The sequence below is a fragment of the Ranitomeya variabilis genome, chromosome 1 (assembly GCF_051348905.1).
Source record: "Ranitomeya variabilis isolate aRanVar5 chromosome 1, aRanVar5.hap1, whole genome shotgun sequence".
Lineage (NCBI taxonomy): Eukaryota > Metazoa > Chordata > Amphibia > Anura > Dendrobatidae > Ranitomeya > Ranitomeya variabilis.
This window is the reverse complement of record NC_135232.1, coordinates 761,166,771-761,190,411: the sequence shown is the minus strand read 5'-3', so window position 1 is coordinate 761,190,411 and position 23,641 is coordinate 761,166,771. Positions and strand designations below refer to the sequence as shown.

Sequence of the window (23,641 nt, the reverse complement as noted above, 5' to 3'; positions counted from 1 at the left end):
TATCGAATTATTACGAAAATGGAGCAAAGGACAAAGAAAAAGCTTCAAATTTGGTGTTCCAATGGTGTGGAGAGAGCCAAAAAATCATCATGATGACTGTTATTTATGGTAAACACAGGTACAGGCACATCTTCACAATGAGGGACAGGCCTTCTTGCAGATTCCATGTTACTCCCATTTTCGTTTCTTATGCTTATTGAATCCTTGCACTTGCACTGCACAGAAATAACAGTCATCATGATGATTTTTTGGCTCTCTCCACACCATTGGAACACCAAATTTGAAGCTTTTTCTTTGTCCTTTGCTCCATTTTCGTAATAATTCGATACATGCTTTGCACACTATGTGTGGTGCCCAAAACTTGTCTTGGTCCCCAAGCATAACCCCAAAATAGGCAAAATACACTTTTTTTACGAAGTCTGTTATGTTTCTTCTATGTTTTGGCAGTGTGTATTCACCACAAATGTAACAGAATGAGTCTGGATCGTTAAGACAACTTCTTCTTGATGAGTTCATGCTTTTCACTGGAAAACAGACAACAACATAAAGTTAGTGCAAAAATCAAGCTATGAACAAACTTTTAGAACACTAATTAACACAAAACTATATTGAGAACTGCTCAGTTCAAGTACTAATCCAAAGAAATTAATGAGATGATGCGTCGCATTTACCAACAAGTGCTATAAATAAGATACCAAAAATCTCAAAAACTTGAGCCAATCTGGCAAAACTGATAGCATATTCAGAATCAGCACCCCAAAAATACCCCAAATTCATTAAAATATTTTGGACACCAGAAAAAAAATTTTTTTTTGTTGACCTGTGTTACCTGTCCACTGAAGTGATTTTGAAAAAATTTTCTGATAGAGGATATCCAAAAAATCTTTTGCAGAAACAAAAGAAAAAAGTTGATACAATATCAAGAAAGGATTTAATCCAAAAAAAGTCAAAAGTCAAAGAACTTGATCGTATCCCTTTTGTGACCTCTATCTGTGAGGAAAGCAATAAGATCGCTGATATTGTATGTAAACACTGGGGGATGTTGCATAATTGCCTACCCCAGGTGAAAGAATTTTTTAAACCTCCAATCTTTTCATATAAAAGAAATCGTACTATTGTCTCCACCCTGATTAAATCGGATATAGGTTCTTTTAAGAAATATGGCCAAAATACACTTACTGGCCTCAATAGAAGGGGGTGTTACCCATGTTTGTCGTGCGTTAATTGTAGCCTGATACTCAAGGGTTTCAATTTTTCCCATCCTATTACTAATGAGGAATATAAAATTCAACACTTTTTGACATGTGACTCAGATTTTGTTATCTACTTGTTGCAATGTCCTTGTTCCTTATGGTATGTCGGTGAGACTACGTGTGATTTTAAAACAATAATTAATCAACACCGACATACCATAAGGAAAAAACTTATGGACTTACCTGTCTCCAAACATTTTATGGAGAAATCTCACACAGAGAAGGAGTTGCGTTTTCGAATTATAGACATGATACCTGTTCAAAGGAGGAGGGGTGATCGTGTGCAGCTGCTTAAAGGTACCTTCACACGAAACGACTTTGTAACGATATCGCTAGCGATCCGTGACGTTGCAGCGTCCTGGCTAGCGATATCGTTTCGTTTGACACGCAGCAGCGATCAGGATCCTGCTGTGATGTCGCTGGTCGCTGAATAAAGTCCAGAACTTTATTTGGTCGTCCGATCGCCGTGTATCGTTGTGTTTGAAAGCAAAAGCAACGATACCAGCGATGTTTTACACTGGTAACCAGGGTAAACATCGGGTTACCAAGCGCAGGGCCGCGCTTAGTAACCCGATGTTTACCCTGGTTACCAGCGTAAAAGTAAAAAAAACAAACAGTACATACTCACCTGCGCGTCCCCCAGCGTCTGCTTCCTGACACTGACTGAGCTCCGGCCCTAAAGTGAAAGTGAAAGCACAGCGGTGACGTCACCGCTGTGCTGTTAGGGCCGGAGCTCAGTCAGTGTCAGGAAGCAGACGCTGGGGGACGTGCAGGTGAGCATGTACTGTTTGTTTTTTTTACTTTTACGCTGGTAACCAGGGTAAACATCAGGTTACTAAGCGCGGCCCTGCGCTTAGCAACCCGATGTTTACCCTGGTTACCCGGGGACCTCGGCATCGTTGGTCGCTGGAGAGCGGTCTGTGTGACAGCTCCCCAGCGATCAAACAGCGATGCTGCAGCGATCGGCATCGTTGTCGCTATCGCTGCAGCGTCGCTTCGTGTGAAGGTACCTTTAGAGAAGAGAATTGGAGTGGATAAAGAGATTGAACACTCTGAAACCACACGGCCTTAATGTAGACTTTAAGCTTAGTCAAGTTATGTGATATACAGTTTGGTTACTATCTCTTGTTATTCGATCTTATGGATTAAGTAGTTGATGTATTTTACATGAAAATAGGAAATAATTTTTCCTTTTTCTTTTCTTTATTCCAGGTGTCCCATTCTGAGAATCGAATGTTAAAAAAATTATTTTGCCTATGAAGTGACCAATTCTCTTTCTTTATTCTATTTGCCTTCACATCTTCTGGCTCTTTAGGTTCTTTTTTTATATTTGATGTACTTGTGGAAAGCTAATAAATATGAAGTAAAAATATGAAAGAATAATAAACTTTAAATATCAGGAACAATTTCAATTTTGTGTCTTCGTCGGTATTTCTCTAAAGTGGGATGTAAATTGATGTAGCCATGGATATGGGTCGTGCTATGTCATTACTGGATTGGAGATATGCGGGGGGTTGCCGCCCCCAAATGCCTCTGTATTCAGATTGAGGAATGGGATGCCCCACTTAATTGGGGAGGGTACCCCAGACCTTATGACTTTTTGGGCTTATGCCCTGACCCTTTAAATCCTGCTTTTGGCACATCTATATTTATATCTGTCCCACTAGAAATATGAGAGTTTTTCTCCAATGTTTCCTGGTAATATATAGTGCTGCCATTCTGCCGAATAAGAACCGGATGATGTGGATTAGGCATGTCTTCATTCATTTTTATTTAAGTTTTGTTTAACCCTTTAGTGACAGAGCCAATTTGGTACTTAATGACCGAGCCAATTTTTACAATTCTGACCACTGTCACTTTATGAGGTTATAACTCTGGAACGCTTTATCGGATCCTGCTGATTCTGAGATTGTTTTTTCGTGACATGTTGTACTTCAAGTTAGTGGTAACATTTCTTCGATATTACTTGCGATTATTTATGAAAAAAATGGAAATATGGCGAAAATTTTTAAAATTTTGCAATTTTCAAATTTTGTATTTTTATGCCCTTAAATCAGAGAGATATGTCACAAAAAATAGTTAATAAATAACATTTCTCACATGTCTACTTTACATCAGCACAATTTTGTAAACAATTTTTTTTTTTTGTTAGGGAGTTATAAGGGTTAAAAGTTGACCAGCAATTTCTCATTTTTACAACACCATGTTTTTTTTAGGGACCACATCACCTTTGAAGTGATTTTGAGGGGTCTATATGATAGAAAATAACCAAGTGTGACACCATTCTAAAAACTGCACCCCTCAAGCTGCTCAAAACCACATTCAAGAAGTTTATTAACCCTTTACGTACTTCACAGGAACTAAAACAATGTGGAAGAAAAAAATGAACATTTAACTTTTTTTTGCAAACATTTTACTTCAGAACCATTTTTTTTAATTTTCACAAGTGTAAAAACAGAAATTTAACCACAAATTTTGTTGTGCAATTTTTCCTGAGTACGCCGATACCCCATATGTGGAGGTAAACCACTGTTTGGGCGCACCGCAGAGCTTGGAAGTGAAGGAGCACCGTTTGACTGTTTCAATGCAGAATTGGCTGGAATTGAGATCGGACGCCATGTCGCGTTTGGAGAGCCCCTAATGTGCCTAAACAGTGGAAACCCCCCACAAGTGACACCATTTTGGAAACTAGACCCCCCAAGGAACTTATCTAGATGTGTGGTGAGCACTTTGAACCCCCAAGTGCTTCACAGAAGTTTATAACGTAGAGCCGTGAAAATAAAAAATCGCATTTGTTTTCACAAAAATGATTTTTTCGCCCACAAATTCTTATTTTCACAAGGGTAACAGGAGAAATTAGACCACAAAAGTTGTTGTGCAATTTCTCCTGAGTACGTCGATACCCCATATGTGGAGGTAAACCACTGTTTGGGCGCACCTCAGAGCTTGGAAGAGAAGGAGTGTCGTTTTACTTTTTCAATGTAGAATTGGCTGGAATTGAGATCGGACGCCATGTCACGTTTGGAGAGCCGCTGATGTGCCTAAACAGTGGAGACCCCCCACATGTGACACCATTTTGGAAACTAGACCCCTTAAGGAACTTATCTAGATGTGTGGTGAGCACTTTAAACCCCCAGGTGCTTCACAGAAGTTTATAACGTAGAGCCGTGAAAATAAAAAAATCGCATTTTTTCTACAAAAATGATCTTTTTGCCTCCAAATTTTTATTTTACCAAGGGTAACAGGAGAACATGGACCCCAGAAGTTGTTGTACAATTTGTCTTGAGTACGCCGACACCCCATATGTGGGGGTAAACCACTGTTTGGGCGCATGGCTGAGCTCGGAAGCAAAGGAGCGCCATTTGACTTTTCAATGCAAAATTGACTGGAATTGAGATCAGACGCCATGTCGCGTTTGGAGAGCCCCTGATGTGCCTAAACAGTAGAAACCCCCCAAAAGTGACCCCATTTTGGAAACTAGACCCCCCAAGGAATTTATCTAGATGTGTAGTGAGAACTTTGAATGCCCAAGTGCATCACAGAAGTTTATAATGCAGAGTCGTGAAAATAAAAAATATATATTTTTTAACAATAAAGATTTTTTAGCCCCCAAGTTTTTATTTTCACAAGGGTAACAAGAGAAATTGGACACCAAAAGTTGTTGTCCAATTTGTCCTGAGTATGCTGGTACCCCATATGTGGGGGTAAACCACTGTTTGGGCGCACGGCAGAGCTCGGAAAGGAAGGAGCGCCATTTTGGAATGCAGACTTTGATAGAATTGTCTGTGGGCGTTATGTTGCGTTTGCAGACCCCTAATGTACCTAAACAGTAGAAACCCCCAACAAGTGACCCCATTTTAGAAAATAGACCCCCCAAGGAACTTATCTAGATATGTGGTGAGAACTTTGAATGCCCAAGTGCATCACAGAAGTTTATAATGCAGAGTAGTGAAAATAAAAAATATTTTTTTTTCCCACAAAAAAGATTTTTTTAGCCACCAAATTTTTATTTTCACAAGGGTAACAAGAGAAATTGGACCCCAAAAGTTGTTGTCCAATTTGTCCTGAGTATGCTGGTACCCCATATGTGGGGGTAAACCACTGTTTGGGCGCACGGCAGAGCTCGGAAGGGAAGGAGCGCCATTTTGGAATGCAGACTTTGATAGAATTGTCTGCGGGCGTTATGTTGCATTTGCAGACCCCTAATGTACCTAAACAGTAGAAACCCCCAACAAGTGACCCCATTTTGGAAAATAGACCCCCCAAGGAACTTATCTAGATATGTGGTGAGAACTTTGAATGCCCAAGTGCTTCACAGAAGTTTATAATGCAGAGTAGTGAAAATAAAAAATATTTTTTTTCCCACAAAAAAAGATTTTTTTAGCCTCCAAATTTTTATTTTCACAAAGGTAACAAGAAAAATTGGATGCCAATATTTGTTCTCCAATTTGTCCTGAGTATTCTGGTACCCCATATGTGGGGGTAAACCACTGTTGGCACACGGCACAGCTCGGAAGAGAAGGAGCGCCATTTTGGAATTCAGACTTTGATAGAATTGTCTGTGGGTGTTATGTTGCGTTTGCAGAGCCCCTGATGTACCTAAACAGTAGAAACCCCCACAAGTGACCAAATTTTGGAAACTAGACCCCCTAAGGAACTTATCTAGATATGTAGTGAGAACTTTGAAAGCTCAACTGCTTCACATAAGTTTATAATGCAGAGTAGTGAAAATAAATTTTTTTTTTTTTTTTCCAACAAAAAAGATTTTTAGCTCCCAAGTTTTTATTTTCACAAGGGTAACAGGAGAAATTGGACCCCAAAAGTTGTTGTCCAATTTATCCCGAGTACGCTGATGCCCCATATGTGGGGGTAAACCACTGTTTGGGCGCACGGCAGAGCTCAGAAGGGAGGGAGTACCATTTGACTTTTTTAGTGCAAAATTGGCTGTCGTGTTTGGAGACCCCCTGATGTACCTAAACAGTGGAAACCCCCAAATTATAACTCCAACCCTAACTCCAACACACCCCTAACCCTAATCTCAACCCGATCCATAATCCTAATCACAACCCTAACGATAATCACAACCCTAACCCCAAAACAGCCCTAATCTCAACCCTAACCATAACCCTAATCAAAATGCTAAATCCAACACACCCCTAACCCTAATCTCAACCCTAACCCCAAACGTAACACTAATCCCAACCCTAATCCAAACCCTAATCCCAACTCTAACCCTAACTTTAGCCCCAACCCTAACCATAACTTTAGCCCCCGTCGTCACAAAAAAAGTTCAATGTAACCTTTTTTTTGTACGTCGCGTCCGCCATTTCCGCGCATGCGTGGCCGTAACTCTGCCCCCTCCTCCCCAGGACATAGACTGGGCAGCGGATGCGTTGAAAAACTGCATCCGCTGCCCACGTTGTGCACAATTTTCACAACGTGCGTCGGTACGTCGGGCCGACGCATTGCGACCGCCCCGTACCGACGCAAGTGTGAAAGAAGCCTAAGGCTACTTTCACACTAGCGTCGTACTCAGCCCATCGCAGTGTGTCGGGCCGACGTACCGACGCTAGCGTTGTAAGCGCCGCACAACCGGTGCAGCGGATGCTGTTTTTTCAACACATCCGCTGCCCCATTGTGAGGTGCGGGGAGGCGGGGGCGGAGTTCCAGCCACGCATGCGCGGTCGGAAATGGCGGACACGTCGCACAAAAAAGTTACATGTAGCTTTTTTTGTGCCGACGGTCCGCCAAAGCACGACGCATCCGTCGCACGACGGATGCGACATGTGGCAATCCGTCGCAATGCGTCGCTAATGCAAGCCAATGGAGAAAAAACGCATCCTGCAAGCACTTTTGCAGGATGCGTTTTTTCTTTAACGACGCATTGCGACGGAAGCCAAAAAACGCTAGTGTGAAAGTAGCCAAACCCTAACCCTAAATTTAGCCCCAACCCTAACCCTAACTCTAACCCTAACTCTAACTCTAACCCTAACTCTAACCCTAACTCTAACCCTAACCCTAACTCTAACCCTAACCCTAACTCTAACCCTAACCCTAACTCTAACCCTAACTCTAACCCTAACTCTAACCCTAACTCTAACCCTAACCCTAACTAACCCTAACTCTAACCCTAACCCTAATTTTAGCCCCAACTCGTCTTCTCCTGCCGGCCGGCAGATGGCAGCAGATGGCGGGCGCACTGCGCATGCGCCCGCCATGATGAAAAAGCCGGCAGGCAGGAGAAGACAGAGGAGGACCCAGGGACACCGGATGAGTATATTAGGGTCCCCGAATCCCCCTCTCTCTGTTCTCTGATGTGCGATCACATCAGAGGACAGAGAATGACAGATCGCTTTTTTTTTTTTGCGGTCGCCGGTAAACTGTTAATTACCGGCGATCGCAAAACAGGGGTCGGTGAAAACAGACCCCGATCATGTTCTTTGGGGTCTCGGCTACCCCCGGCAGCCGAGACCCCAAAGATCTTCCGGGTGCCGGGCGGCGGGCGCGCCCGCCATTTTTCCCGGAAAAAAGATGGAGGCGCCCATCGGGAGCCACGAGGAGAACCGGGGGAGGTAAGTATCGGGGGGCTATTGGGGGCCATCGGGGACCACATTTCTCTGTCCTCCGATGTGCGATCACATCGGAGGACAGAGAAATTAAACGGCAAATCGCGTTTTTTTTTTTTGTTGTTGCGACCGCCGGTAAACGGTTAATTACCGGCGATCGCAACTCGGGGGTCGGTAAAAACCCCCCGAATCATGTTCTCTGGGGTCTCGGCTACCCTCGGCAACCGAGACCCCAGAGAAAATCCGACTCTGGGGGGCGCTATTCACTTTTTCCACAGCGCCGTTAATTAACGGCGCTGTGGTTTAAGTACCCTTAGCGGCCGCCGTTAAAAGGCGTATCGGCGGTCGTTAAGGGGTTAAATTTGATATTATGGAGATTCGACACTTCATATGGCAGTTTTCCCTTAAACAAAATGGTGCCGCGGTCTTCTTGGTGGTTCTGCGCAACTGCGAGCTATTGCAGTATGGGTTTGTTGACACGGACGTCACTGACATGCGCAGTAAGCGCGATAGGACGCCGGAGACCGTGGGATGCATGAAAACAACACTATGTGTGTAAGTCCGTTGTTATCATGATTTTAGGGATTGGGACACCTGGTATTTTATATATTACTAATTGCTCATTGAGCAATTTTTAACATAATCACACAGTATGTGGTGTAATGTGTTCACCGATGATGAATTTAATAAGGATATTATATGTCACACTGATACACCTTTTTATGGACTGTTGGTATATATATTTGAATGGTATTTATAATATTATATATAATGAATTTTGTAATTGGACATGTATGGTTTTTGTATAAAGGGTTGTCCCACTCATATGTTCACTGCTTGAAAAAGGATTTTGTATCCGAAACGTTGCCACGCCGCTCAGGCAATAAAGTCCACTTTCTTATTACTTTTTTGTGCTGCTTTTCTTTTTTTAGAAAAAAAAAAAAATAATTTTAAATATATAAATAAATATATATATATATATATATATATATATATATATATATATATATATACACACACACACACATATATACACATATACACACACATATACACACACACGCACACATACATACACACGCACTTCTCACAAAAAGAGTATAAACAATTCAATTCTTACAGGTGTTTTTGTTAATTATTCTAATTTACTGAGATGACTTTTGGGTTTTCATTGGCTGTAATGGCTGTAAGCCATAATCATCAACATTAACAGAAATAAACCCTTGAAATAGACAATGACTATATACGAGTTTCATTGTTTGTCTTGGAAAACTAAAATAAATTAACTTTTCGATCATATTCTAATTTTGTGAGAAGCACCTGTGTATGTGTGTGTATATATGTGTGTGTGTGTGTGTGTGTGTGTGTGTGTGTGTGTGTGTGTGTGTGTGTGTGTGTGTGTGTGTATATATATATATATACATACATATATATATATATACACACACACACACACATATGGACCTATAAACACAGTTATTTAGGTCCATATATATGTGGACAGAGACAACGTTTTTCTAATTTTGGTTATAGACATTACCACAATGAATTTTAAACAAAACAATTCAGATGCAGTTGAAGTTCAGACTTTCAGCTTTCATTTGAGGATATCCACATTAAAATTGGATGAAGGGTTTAGGAGTTTCAGCTCCTTAACATGTGCCACCCTGTTTTTAAAGGGTCCAAAAGTAATTGGACAATTGACTTCAAGGCTATTTCATGGACAGGTGAGGGCAATCCCTTCGTTATGTCATTCTCAATTAAGCAGATAAAAGGCCTGGAGTTGATTTGAGGTGTGGTGCTTGCATTTGGAAGGTTTTGCTGTGAAGTAAACATGCGGTCAAAGGAGCTCTCCATGCAGGTGAAACAATCCATCCTTAAGCTGTGAAAACAGAAAAAACCCATCCGAGAAATTGCTGCAATATTAGGAGTGGCAAAATCTACAGTTTGGTACATCCTGAGAAGGAAAGAAAGCACTGGTGAACTCATCAATGCAAAAAGACCTGGGTGCCCACGGAAGACAACAGTGGTGGATGATCGCAGAATAATCTCCATGGTGAAGAGAAACCCCTTCACAACAGCCAACCAAGTGAAGAACACTCTCCAGGAGGTAGGCGTAGCAATATCCAAATCTACCATAAAGAGAAGACTGCATGAAAGTAAATACAGAGGGTTCACTGCACGGTGCAGCCACTCATAAGCATCAAGAATAAAAAGGCTAGACTGGACTTTGCTAAAAAACATCTAAAAAAGTCAGCACAGTTCTGGAAGAACATTCTTTGGACCGATGAATCCAAGATCAACCTCTACCAGAATGATGGAAAGAGAAAAGTATGGCGAAGGCGTGGTATCCAAAGCATACCACATCATCTGTAAAACACGGTGGAGGCAGTGTGATGGCTTGGGCATGCATGGCTGCCAGTGGCACTGGGTCACTAGTGTTTATTGATGATGTGACACAGGACAGAAGCAGCCGAATGAATTCTGAGGTATTCAGAGCCACACTGTGTGTTCAGATCCAGCCAAATGCAGCCAAACTGATTGGTCGTCGTTTCATCCTACAGATGGACAATGACCCAAAACATAAAGCCAAAGCAACCCAGGAGGTTATTAAAGCAAAGAAGTGGAATATTGTTGAATGGCCAAGTCAGTCACCTGATCTAAACCCAACTGAGCATGCATTTCACTTGTTAAAGACTAAACTTCAGACAGAAAGGCCCACAAACAAACAGCAACTGAAAACCACTGCAGTGAAGACCTGAGAGACCATCAAAAAGGAGGAAACACAGCGTCTGGTGAGGTCCATGAGTTCAAGACTTCAGGCAGTCATTGCCAACAAAGGGTTTTCAACCAAGTACTAGAAATGAACATTTTATTTAAAATTATTGAATCTGTCCAATTACTTTTGGTCCCTTTGAAAACAGGGTGGCACATATTAAGGAGCTGAAACTCCTAAACCCTTCATCCAATTTTAATGTGGATACCCTCAAATGAAAGCTGAAAGTCTGAACTTCAACTGCATCTGAATTGTTTTGTTTAAAATTCATTGTGGTAATGTCTATAGCCAAAATTAGAAAAATGTTGTCTCTGTCCAAATATATATGGACCTAACTGTACACTGCTCAAAAAAATAAAGGGAACACTCAAATAACACATCCTAGATCTGAATGAATGAAATATTCTCATTGAATACTTTGTTCTGTACAAAGTTGAATGTGCCGACAACAAAATCACACAAAAATCAATGGAAATAAAATTTATTAACCAATGGAGGCCTGGATTTGGAATGATACTCAAAATAAAAGAGGAAAATCAAATTACAGGCTGATCTAAATTCAGTGGAAATGCCTCAAAACAAGGAAATGATGCTCAGTAGTGTGTGTGTGGCCTCCACATGCCTGTATGACCTCCCTATAATGCCTGGGCATGCTCCTGATGAGGCGGCAGATGGTCTCCTGAGGGATCTCCTCCCAGACCTTGACTAAAGCATCCGCCAACTCCCGGACAGTCTGTGGTGCAATGTGACGTTGGTGGATGGTGCGAGACATGATGTCCCAGATGTGTTCAATCGGATTCAGGTCTGGGGAACGGGCAGGCCAGTCCAAAGCTTCAATGCCTTCATCTTGGAGGAACTGCTGACACACTCCAGCCACATGAGGTCTGGCATTGTCCGGCATTAGGAGGCAGTGGCATTTCCAGGGGGGGGGGGGGGCAGCCGGGGCATGTGCCCCGGGCGCAGCCGACAGGGGGGCGCCAGCGGGCCACCTGATGATGTGGCGGTCCAAGGAGGCTCCTCGGCGGCGGCATTCTGCCGCCCCCACACTCAGATAGTCCTGTTCTCTGAGCCAGCTGTCAAATTGACAGCCGGCTCAGTGAAAGTGCTGGGCGTCGAATCCCAAGTGTCAGCGGCGTAACTACCACAGTCACAGGGGTCGCAGCTGCAACGGGGCCCGGAGTGCTTAGGGGCAAGCCCAGTCCAGCAAAGACTGGGCGGACCCGTAAGCACTCTGAGCTACAAAATGGGCCGACGGCCCTTTAAATCTTTTGTACAGGCCCTGGTGCCCGTGCACTCTCTCAGTGTGTGCGCGATCACTGGTGGGACTGCACTTGTCCTGCAGCAGAGCCCCTCCACCGCAGAGAGCCGCACACCACAACTATGGCTGCCGCTGCTCTGTGCGCACAGGACCTGTGATGAGGTCACAGGAGGGGAGGAGTCAGGAGTCACATGATCAAGGGCCTCCATGTAGTGCAGGACTCTGCTGGTTGTCATGGTGCTGGACGAGGGTAAGCTTTTGTGTGGGGTCAGGAGTGGTTTGTGTGGATGTAGCAGAGCTGTGTGTGTACGAGGTGTACAGAGCGGAAGCCGTGTGTGCAAGGTGTATGGAGCAGAGCCGTGTGTGCACGAGGTGTACGGAGCGGAGCCGTGTGTGCACGAGGTGTACGGAGCGGAGCCGTGTGTGCACGAGGTGTACGGAGCGGAGCCGTGTGTGCACGAGGTGTACAGAGCGGAGCCGTGTGTGTACGAGGTGTACAGAGCGGAGCCGTGTGTGTACGAGGTGTACAGAGCGGAGCCGTGTGTGTACGAGGTGTACAGAGCGGAGCCGTGTGTGTACGAGGTGTACAGAGCGGAGCCGTGTGTGTACGAGGTGTACAGAGCGGAGCCGTGTGTGTACGAGGTGTACAGAGCGGAGCCGTGTGTACGAGGTGTACAGAGCGGAGCCGTGTGTGTACGAGGTGTACAGAGCGGAGCCGTGTGTGTACGAAGTGAACAGAGCGGAGCCGTGTGTGTACGAAGTGAACAGAGCGGAGCCGTGTGTGTACGAAGTGAACAGAGCGGAGCCGTGTGTGTACGAGGTGAACAGAGGGGAGCCGTGTGTGTACGGTGTACAGAGCGGAGCCGTGTGTGTACGAGGTGTACGGAGCGGAGCAGTGTGTGTATGAGGTGTACAGAGTGGACCCGTGGGTGTATGAGGTGTACGGAGCGGAGCCACGTGTTACGAGGTGTACGGAGCGGAGCCGTGTGTGCAAGGTGTACGGAGCTCAGCCGCGTGTGTAGGAGTAACTAGGTGTGGCCATTATACTGTACGCAGTGTGTGTTTGTGCGTGCATGCGTAGCGCTGCGGGTGAATGTGCAGAGATGTAAATGGTTTTGTGTACGGGGAGGAGAGGGCAATGATGGGGTTGAGGGGGAGGGGGCAATAATTGGGATGGAGGGGGAGGAGGAAATGATGGATGTGGTGGAATGGGCAATGATGGAGGTGGAATGGGCAATGATGGTGGTGGGGGGAGAATGCAATTATGGTGGGGAGGAGGAAATCATGGAGGTGGGGGGGAAGAAATTATGGTGGTAGAATGGACAAGGATGGTGGTAGTGGAAAGCACACTGATATTGGAGGGGGAGAAAATGATGGAGGTGGTGGAATGGGCAAGTATGGTGATGGCGGTGGAAAGGACAATGATGATGGTGGTGGAAAGGGCAATGATGGGGACGGTGGGGAAAGAGAAAATGATGGATATGGTGGAAAAGGCAAAGGAGGAAATGATGGAGGTGGTGGAATGGGAAATTATGGGGTGGTGGGGGAGAAAGCAATGATAGTGGTGGTGGAGAAGGCAAAGATGGAGGTGGTGAAGAGAGCAATGATGAGGTGGGGTAGAGGAAAATAATGGACATATATGAGGAAACAGTATGGGGGACATATCTGAGGAAACTGGGGAATGGGTGCAGACAGTATGAGGAGCGAACGGGAAATGTATGTGGACACAGGATGAGTAGCGATGTGAAAAATGTATGTGTACAGAGTAAGGGGAGTGAGGGTGATGGGATGTGTGCAGACACAATGGGGAGTCAGGTGAGCAGTCTGTATAGAAAATGAGGGGGTAAATATATGAGGAGACAGTATGGTGAACAGGAGAGATGTGAGAGAAGACAGTATGAGGAGGGAGGGGAATAGTGTGAGGAGACAGTATGGGGGAGAAAAGTGAGTGGGCAGTGGGCACAGAATAGAAACTGAGTAGTAGGGGCGTAGCATGGGGGGATAGTGTAAAGGCACAGCCAGGAGGGGACAGTATACCAAGGAGGGGGAGTGTGATGAGAGAGTACAGTATAAATACTGGGCCCTATAGAGGGGGACACAGTATGAGAGGACAGTGTGAAGAGGGGGCCGGTATGGAAAGGGGAGATCAGTGTGAAAAGCATGTACCATAAGAGGGACAGTGTGGGGGTCATATTTTGTGCAGACAATATAGTGAAGGGCAATTTGTTATTCAGGAGCATTATAATGACACTTGTATCTTTAAGGGCATCATGTGGAGATTTTCTGCAAAAGAGCGGAGAAGATGGAAGTCTGCAGAGATGGCTGTGGATGAGAAAACTCATCATGGGGTCTGCACAAGATGACGAAAAAGAGAACGACTGCAGAGACGACGTCATCTATAAGGTACCTGGATGTAAATGTTATTTCTGATACTGACTAATTCTCATGTTTTTATTTATGTTAGGAGCATTAAAGGGAATGTCCAGGTTTGTAATGAGTCTGCAGTCATTCTATGTGACTGCAGACTTCTGACTTCTCACAGTGCGCCCTGCAAACAGTCAGGATTCTCTCGTGCTGGCGATTTACATACATGCGGTCACATGCTGACTAGATATGTGTGGCCTCAGTCAATGAAAATGAACTGCGAGAGTCTAGTCGGAATGCGGTCAGAAGTATACAAATCACATACTTGTGCTGACATGACCGTCCACTGGCAAGGGAGAATCCTAAAAGTGTGCAGTGCATTAGTTGTGAGAATTCAGAAGCCTGCGATGTCAGGATTCAGCTCTGCAGGTTCCAGTAGTCGTCACATGGACACTTCACTCATATGCGATTTTCATACTTCTGGTCCTGTGACACCGAGCTTCTCTTCTGCTTCTCTCAGTTTTTTACTGAACATTGAGAGCATTAGGGAGAATGGCTCGTGGTTACATGACTAAGTGTGCAAATCGCATATGTCCTGGGGGGCGCCAAAATCCCTAGATACACCTCTGTTAGGAGGAACCCAGGGCCAACCGCACCAGCATATGGTCTCACAAGGGTTCTGAGGATCTCATCTCAGTACCTAATGGCAGTCAGGCTACCTCTGGCGAGCACATGGAGGTCTGTGCGGCCCTCCAAAGAAATGCCACCCCACACCTTTACTGACCCACTGCCAAATCGGTCATGCTGAAGGATGTTGCAGACAGCAGATCGCTCTCCACGGCATCTCCAGACTCTGTCACATGTGCTCAGTGTGAACCTGCTTTCATCTGTGAAGAGCACAGGGAGCTAGTGGCGAATTTGACAATCCTGGTGTTCTGTGGCAAATGCCAAGGATCCTGCACGGTGTTGGGCTGTGAGCACAACTTACATCTGTGGACGTCAGGCACTCAGACCATCCTCATGGAGTCGGTTTTTAACTGTTTGTGCAGACACATGCACATTTGTGGCCTACTGGAAGTCATTTTTCAGGGCTCTGGCAGTGCTCTTCCTGTTCCTCCTTGCACAAAGGCTGATGTAGCGGTCCTGTTGCTGGGTTGTTGCCCTCCTATGGCCCCCTCCACATCTCCTGGTGTACTGGCCTGTCTCCTGGTAGCGCCTCTGGACACTACACTGATAGACACAGCAAATCTTCTTGCCACAGCTCGCATCGATGTTCCATCTTGAATGAGCTGCACTACCGGAGCCACTTCTGTGGGCTGTAGAGTCCGTCTCATGTTACCAAAAGTGTGAAAGCACAACCAGCATTCAAAAGTGACCAAAACATCAGCCAGAAAGCATTGGTACTGAGATGTGGTCTGTGGTCCCCACCTGCAGAACCACTCCTTTATTGAGTGTGTCTTGATAATTGGCAATAATTTCCATCAGTTGTCTAATTCCATTTGCACAACAGCATGTGAAAGTGATTGTCAAACAGTGTTGCTTCCTAAGTGGACAGTTTGATTTCACAGAAGTTTAATTTACTTGGAGTTATATTCTGTTGTTTAAGTGTTCCCTTTATTTTTTTGAGCAGTATATATATATAAATATATATATATAAATTGGGGTGTGTATATATTTTTTTCCTGGACAATGAAAGATCAGTGCTAGATATCCTACCAGCAAAACAGGTATACTTCCCACACTGTATACTACATTATGTGGCCTGCAAAGAGAAGTATTACGTACCTCCAGGGGACAACTGCTGGAAAATATTATTAACAGGAAGTCCCTCTTTCCTCAGGGACCAGCACTCTGCAACACTAAAACACTGATTAGAAGCACAGAGGAGCACCTAAGAAAAACAGAAGACTTATCAGTGTATGGTTAAAAAAAAAATACATATGCCCATCAAGATCAGACAGAGTTAAGGATATCATGGGGATGAAGGGAAGCTATGTGGGTTAATTCTGGAACTTTGTAGCTTTCTATACTGTCTTGTTCTTTGCAATTACCTGTTCAGACATATCTCGAGAAAGAAACTTGAGATGTGTCACTGCAGGAAACTTGTCCTTGCGTGCAGGATCGGTGGTGCAGCGCATGAAGAGTGATGGAAGGATCTCGGTGTCGATTTTGCATTTTTCACTTACGACAGACACACAGACTTTATAGAACTGTACAGGGGACGTGCTGCTTCCATCACAAGTGGCTACAACGATGTTGCCACCACCTGTAAAGGCAATATCAGCCAGTGCCACCCTGCATCGAAGGCGGCACAGACTTTCAGTAGCTGTCAACACTTGTCCATTGGGCTTTAATAAAGACACAGTCACCAATCCACTGATAGTAACAGCAATCCAGCCTTCCATTGGTTTTCCTCCAAACAAGGTGAGGGATGGAGAAAACTTTACACGAGAGAATTTTTCGCCAAAACTGGAAACTCCAGACTGGTAAAAGAATAAAACCAGTGAGATAAACATGATTTTATTAGAAAATATTCTATATAAAGACTTTTATGAGAAATGGCTATAAACAACCATGTCACCTTTTCCACGTGAAGTGCTAATTTAACACCATTATGAAGCCATGAAAGAGCAACGATAGGGTCACCATCCACTTCACTTCCCACCAAGCTCTGCCAGCTATTCGCTAAGTGGTCTGTCATTCCCCAGCACTTTATCCGTCCATCTGCATCTGCTGACAGAAGGCGGGAGCCTATGAACCAAAATAAAGACACTGCTGAGGACATAGTCATACTAGCATCTATACATTCATCTCTAAGAGACTGGCTTTTACTTTTATCTCTTTACTACTGTAAAACAGAAAATGCAGTATGATCATCAAGATCCTGATTCATTACATTAAAAAAAACACATTTACAAAGTAAGGGGTTAATCCCCTCCTCCCCATTTAAGAAAACAACAACATTTTGCCATCACTTACCAGATTGGTCCCATTCCAGGCTAGTGATGACTTCTTGGTGGCCAGAATTTATGGAGTAGACATCCCAAGGATGTTCAGTGTCCAGGATGTGAATCATGTGTGTAAGATCTTCAATGAGAAACAAAACAAAAAAATTCATAAAACAACTTACTTAACGAGGTTTTTGAGTATTAAAGAACTGAACACAATTTATTGGTATGGGCTTCGCAATATAATACAATCACAACATGTGCCTGTTATTTCTCTCGCCATTCAACTGCAGTGCTCCTGGTCGTTTCCTTTGTCTGCAGTAATAATCTGCCCCTTTTCTGAAACGAATGCAGCAGCCAACCACTGGCCATTGTACAGTACAAAACTAACTCTACAGTCATGTTCTGTATGTAGAACACTAAATATGGCCGCAGCCAACCACACGCAGCACAATGGGGAGCGCCACACACTATCTCCATGCACATGTAACTCTTTCAAAGCCATAGCCAGCAACACCTTTCGATATCTAGACCATTCCTCCGTTTCTGAGAAATCAGCATTTGAATTGATATGCAAATGACTATGGTATTTCTGACGCCTCTGTCACTCCAGCTCTATTTCTCTCCCAGCACCGCCTCCTCCTGCTTGACTGATGGCTCCTTTGCCTAAAGTCACAAAATACAGAGGTCGGTCAGTCAAGCAGTAAAAGGCGGTGTGCTGGATGAAAATAGAGCTGGAGTGACACAGGTTTCAGATCTCCAATAGCACTTCAGCATCTGAATTGATTTGCAAATTAGTGCGATTTCTCAGTAATGGAGTAATGGAGAACTGGCCATGTGAAGGCATTACTGGTCTTGTCTTTGAAAGAGCTACATGGGCAGACAGTTTTGGGTGTGAAATCCTACTGACAGATTCCCTTTAAGTCTCATTCAAAAGTCTCTTTTTTATTTCATACGGCAAAAAAAATCAGGCCGGGATCACACACAGTGAGATACGGCCGAGTCTCACAGGTTAAAAACAAGCTCTGGCACCGGCACTCCGGAGTGGAGCGTGCGGACGCATAGCAATACATGGAGCCGCACACTCCGCTCTGGAGTGCCGGTGCCAGAGCTTGTTTTTAACCTGCGAGACTTGGCCGTATCTCGCTGTAGTGTGACTCCAGCCTTGGATTGTAATCAGCACTCTGTCCATTTTTAACAACAATTTTTCTAGTACGCAAAAAATCTGATGGGTTTCTCAAGCTTCTGAATGAGATTTAAGGTATTTGTCCAGTGAAAACACGTTATCACCTATCTGCAGGATCGCTAACCATTTATTTATGGGTAGGACCCCTACCACTGGTACCAACACCAATTGGCAGACAGGGGCACTTCTATTCCCATGGACGATATGCATGATCTACCGCTGCGCCGTGGAGCTGCTGAGCATTGCGCTCGGCTTTTTCCGGCAGCCCCATAGAGACTGAATGGAGCGCCTGTCTGGAATCCAACTTGAAGCTTCACTTTGCAACCAGATAGGTTCACAAGACAACCCCTTTAAATACTTATAGCATATCCACACAGGATCCCCAGCAACCTGCCATCAGTGTCTTTAAGATGAGAGCTCTGGGACCTGTACCTATTAAACACTAAAGAATATGCCAATATTTAAGAAACCTTGAAAAGTGGTTAATGTCCCCTATCCTGTGCCTCTTCCTGGTATAATGTCCCCTATCCTGGGCCTTTTCCTGGTATAATGTCCTCCATCATGAGCCACTTCCTGGTATAATGTCGCCTATCCTGGGTCTCTTCCTGGTATAATGTCGCCTATCCTGGGTCTCTTCCTGGTATAATGTCCCTCATCTTGGGCCTCTTCCTGGTATAATGTCCTCCATCATGAGCCCATTTCAGTAATGTCACCCACCCTTCGAGTAACAGTCACCAGTCCTAAGCCCCTTCCTGCTATAATGTCCCCTACCCTAGGCCACTTCCTGGTATAATGTCCCTCATCTTGAGCCTCTCCCTGGTATAATGTCCCCTATCCTGGGCCCCTTCCTGTTATAATGTCCCCTATCCTGGGCCCCTTCCTGTTATAATGTCCCCTATCCTGGGCCCCTTCCTGTTATAATGTCCCCTATCCTGGGTCTCTTCCTGGTATAATGTCCCCTATCCTGGGCCTCTTCCTGGTATAATGTCCTCCATCATGAGCCCCTTTCAGTAATGTCACCCACCCTTCTAGTAACAGTCACCAGTCCTGAGCCCCTTCCTGCTATAATGTCCCCTATCCTAGGCCACTTCTTGCTATAATGTCCCTTGTCTTGAGCCTCTCCCTGGTATAATGTCCCCTATCCTGGGCCCCTTCCTGTTATAATGTGCCCTATCCCGGGCCTCTTCCTGGTATGTCCTCCATCATGAGCCCCTTTCAGTAATGTCACCCACCCTTCCAGTATCAGTCACCAGTCCTGAGCCCCTTCCTGCTATAATGTCCCCTATCCTAGGACACTTCCTGGTATAATGTCCCTCATCTTGAGCCTCTCCCTGGTATAATGTCCCCTATCCTGGGTCTCTTCCTGTTATAATGTCCCCTATCCTGGGCCTCTTCCTGGTATAATTAGAAGCAAAACTGTAGGCACTACTAAATTTGTGGTGCTCAAGTAGGTGGCCAAGCCCTACAATATTAAAGATAAACTTGGCACACACGAACGTAAATGCAGTGAAGATTTAAGAGAGTACACACAGTAGACGTTTTGGTCAGTTTAGACCTTCATCAATGTAGAAGTTTAGCAAGATACAATCCAATGAAAAATTAATGTATATAGCAATTTGGACTAAAATATAACTTTTAATGTATAAAGCTTAAAAAAGACTGACTGTGAAATCTTCACCACGTGATAATGACATACAAGGGACTTAAAAAAGGGGGAATTGGCGTGCCCCCTCAGGACACAAAAGGTACGTAGGAAAAGAAAAACAAATATGAATGTGCTGATCCGTCCACGCAGAGATCCAGCAACATACACTGGTTATATACGGTAAAAATAGCAATGCTAGCGAGTCGGACCAGCACGGGTATCTGTGCAACGTGGAGAAATATATAATGTCTATAATAGGTCACCACAGGGTTTCAAACCCCAATTGTCTTTGTGCATGCACAGTACCTGCAAAATAAAATGCTCATTCAGTCCTTGAAACCATCCATCTAGCTGTATGCCATAAACCAGATGTAATCATATCTTAAGCAGCAGAAAAAATACACATTCCTGACTGTAGTAATCAACAAAATATATGCATTGTGTGGAATAATTGTATACCCATCTCATGGGTTTCCACCTATACCGCAGCAATATTTTAGTCAGTCAACATGTGCATTTAACCATAGCGCCTGTGTCACAGGCGACTTGGAATAATCTCACCCATCTGATGCATTATGGAGAGAGAGTTTGTAGGTGGCAGATAGCGTCTCCCGACGCGTTTCGTCCTATCCAGGACTCATCAGGGGAATAACAGGGAACCTGCAAAGCTGCAGCTTTGTCGGGAGACGCTATCTGCCACCTACAAACTCTCTCTCCATAATGCATCAGATGGGTGAGATTATTCCAAGTCGCCTGTGACACAGGCGCTATGGTTAAATGCACATGTTGACTGACTAAAATATTGCTGCGGTATAGGTGGAAACCCATGAGATGGGTATACAATTATTCCACACAATGCATATATTTTGTTGATTACTACAGTCAGGAATGTGTATTTTTTCTGCTGCTTAAGATATGATTACATCTGGTTTATGGCATACAGCTAGATGGATGGTTTCAAGGACTGAATGAGCATTTTATTTTGCAGGTACTGTGCATGCACAAAGACAATTGGGGTTTGAAACCCTGTGGTGACCTATTATAGACATTATATATTTCTCCACGTTGCACAGATACCCGTGCTGGTCCGACTCGCTAGCATTGCTATTTTTACCGTATATAACCAGTGTATGTTGCTGGATCTCTGCGTGGACGGATCAGCACATTCATATTTGTTTTTCTTTTCCTACGTACCTTTTGTGTCCTGAGGGGGCACGCCAATTCCCCCTTTTTTAAGTCCCTTGTATGTCATTATCACGTGGTGAAGATTTCACAGTCAGTCTTTTTTAAGCTTTATACATTAAAAGTTATATTTTAGTCCAAATTGCTATATACACTTCATCAATGTACCTCACTTAAGCACTTTTAGGTTTTATGCGTCACATAGGGTTAGAACGTACCCCACTTGGAATAAAGAGACGGTCTCCGATTAAGCCGGGTCCGGCACAAAGAGACAGGAGTGACGGACGCAGTATCCACCGGTGGATACTGCGTCCGTCACTCCTGTCTGTCACTCTACTTTATTAAATCTTCACTGCATTTACATTCGTGTGTGCCAAGTTTATCTTTAATCTTCCTGGTATAATGTCCTCCATCATGAGCCCCTTTCCGTAATGTCACCCACGCATCCAGTGACAGTCACCAGTTCTGAGCCCCTTCCTCCTATAATGTCTCCCATCCTGGGCCACCTGCAGTAATAATGTTCCCTGTTATGCTACGGTTCTCCATCACATTTTTTTTTTTTTTTTTTTAAAGACGATTCTTCTTACCCATTCATGGTGTGCAGCATCCTCTTCTGTAGCCAGCACAGAGGCCGCAGCTGATTTTGGTGTGCTTGCCATAGACTTCGCATTACACTACTACCATGCACAGCCTGTGACCGGCGCACCATAGTCAGCTGCCAGCCCCTGACTGGACGGTAGGCATGTACTGCAGTGCAGGGAGCCAGCGGGTCTCTGCACTGCTACACACTTCACCTGAATATGCATTCTTGGAAGCACATCCAGCTGATATGGCCGCTGGCATCGATGGGTTTCCCTCCTGCATAGGTACAGTAGTGATCGCTCCCTCTGGAACACAGATTGTTACGTCACTGAGCAGACCCTCGCTCTCAGGTTGTTGATATACTATAGAGTAAAAAGCCTAATATATATGCAGAGTCTCATAGACCATATTTAACCCTGTGCCAGGCGCTATAGGCCAATAGGCACAGCGCACATTTGCTTCCCCTCCTCTCCAAGGCAGCAGGGGAGCCCACCCCTCCCAGTACCATTGTATCCTTAGGTGCTGCCTGACATCCTCCCTCAGTGTTACCGCCGTCCTTGTGGAGAGCGGGTGAGACCTCTGTGGCATCTCGGGCTCACTGCGCCTGAAAGCTCGTACTTTGTTTTGTTTTCATCACAGTTGGTTATTTTGCTCGTTTTATGAATGATACAAAGCATGTGAATATTTTGTAGAAATAAGAGGGTTTTCTTACACATAAAAGGGTCTTGTGGGTAGTTGTGACATTTCGGTCCTTTTTATTTTATTACATTTTGTTTTGGCATCTGACCTTGTGTCCTCTCTTTTACCTCCCTATGAAGGTCACCGCTTCCTTTAGAGCCCAGAAATGAGATATTACAGGGGGCTTTCTAACGTGTGACGGTCACTGCGCAGGAAATCGGGAGAGCCAGAGACGCGCCTCACGCAGGGTTAAAGGGGCTGTAACATAAAACAATAAAGTTCTACCTTCTCCGCAGTGGGACCCCACAGATGGGGAGCTTGTACCCCAGTGAGTACGGCGGTGCAGGGCGTCTGTTCCCTATGGGGGGCCGCACATAATGAGAACAGTGGTCGCAGACACGTCGCCTTGGTGGGAAGTTGTCATGATGAGCAGAAATTTCCTTCGAAGTCCGCAAGTCCCAGCGGTCAGACCCCACAAAGCAGTAAGTTAGCACACCCCTAGGAATACATAAGGCTACGTTCACATTAGCGGCGGGCACCGGATGCGTCATGCGCCCCTATATTTAACATGGGGGCGCATGGACATGCGTCGCACTTGCGTTTTGCGCCGCATGCGTCGCCCGCGTCCGGGCGCAGAGGACGCAGCAAGTTGCATTTTTGCTGCGTCCAAAATCAATTAAAAAAAGGACGCATGCGGCGCAAAACGCAGCGTTGTGCATGCGTTTTTATTTGCTTTGTGCGCTGCGGCGCCAACGCTGCGGCGCACAACGCAAATGTGAACGTAGCCTAATACGTCCTAACTGGACAACCACTCTAGGGAAGGGATAAGCTTTATTGTCAGGTGCCCGCCATGGAAACACAGCCAGAGCCCCCCAAAGCCCGCACTCCGGGGTCCCACTACCACGCAGCTCTTCTAGGTCCCACCAGCCGCGTTACCTTTCTCCTCCTCGTTGCGTTGGTCCGTGGTGAAGGCAATCAGATTGCGGCAGGACCAGGCGCACACTAGCGGGATGGAGGGGCAGTGGCTGGTGCGGGGCTTCCTGTCCCACTCACAGATGTACGCTACGTCCATGGTGCCAGTCCGCCCGCCGGAGGCGAGAGCACGGCCACTCAGGGAGACAAGCGCGGGGGGAAGGAAGGGAAACCGGGAGATAGCCACCGGTGTGAGACCCCCAAGTACCGCGCACAGCGTCCTGCCGGACA

General features: G+C 45.1%; 1 protein-coding gene across 2 annotated transcripts in view; it reads right to left on the bottom strand.

Annotated features, from left to right (window-relative positions):
• Positions 1-23,641, bottom strand: part of MED16 (mediator complex subunit 16) — a 59,088-nt gene that overhangs the window by 35,373 nt on the left and 74 nt on the right. The window contains exons 1-5 of one of the 2 annotated variants that reach the window (XM_077271573.1): positions 23,375-23,641; positions 17,197-17,304; positions 16,799-16,968; positions 16,269-16,700; positions 16,003-16,108 (exon numbers count right to left, since the gene is read on the bottom strand). The exon at positions 23,375-23,641 is cut by the window's right edge and continues 74 nt beyond it. In XM_077271573.1, coding sequence (XP_077127688.1) covers positions 16,003-16,108; positions 16,269-16,700; positions 16,799-16,968; positions 17,197-17,304; positions 23,375-23,510 — 952 coding nt within the window. In that variant the 5' untranslated portion in view covers positions 23,511-23,641. Of the gene's footprint in view, positions 1-16,002; positions 16,109-16,268; positions 16,701-16,798; positions 16,969-17,196; positions 17,305-22,472; positions 22,508-23,374 lie in introns of those variants that run through there. The other variant, XM_077271581.1, reaches the window with a different exon arrangement.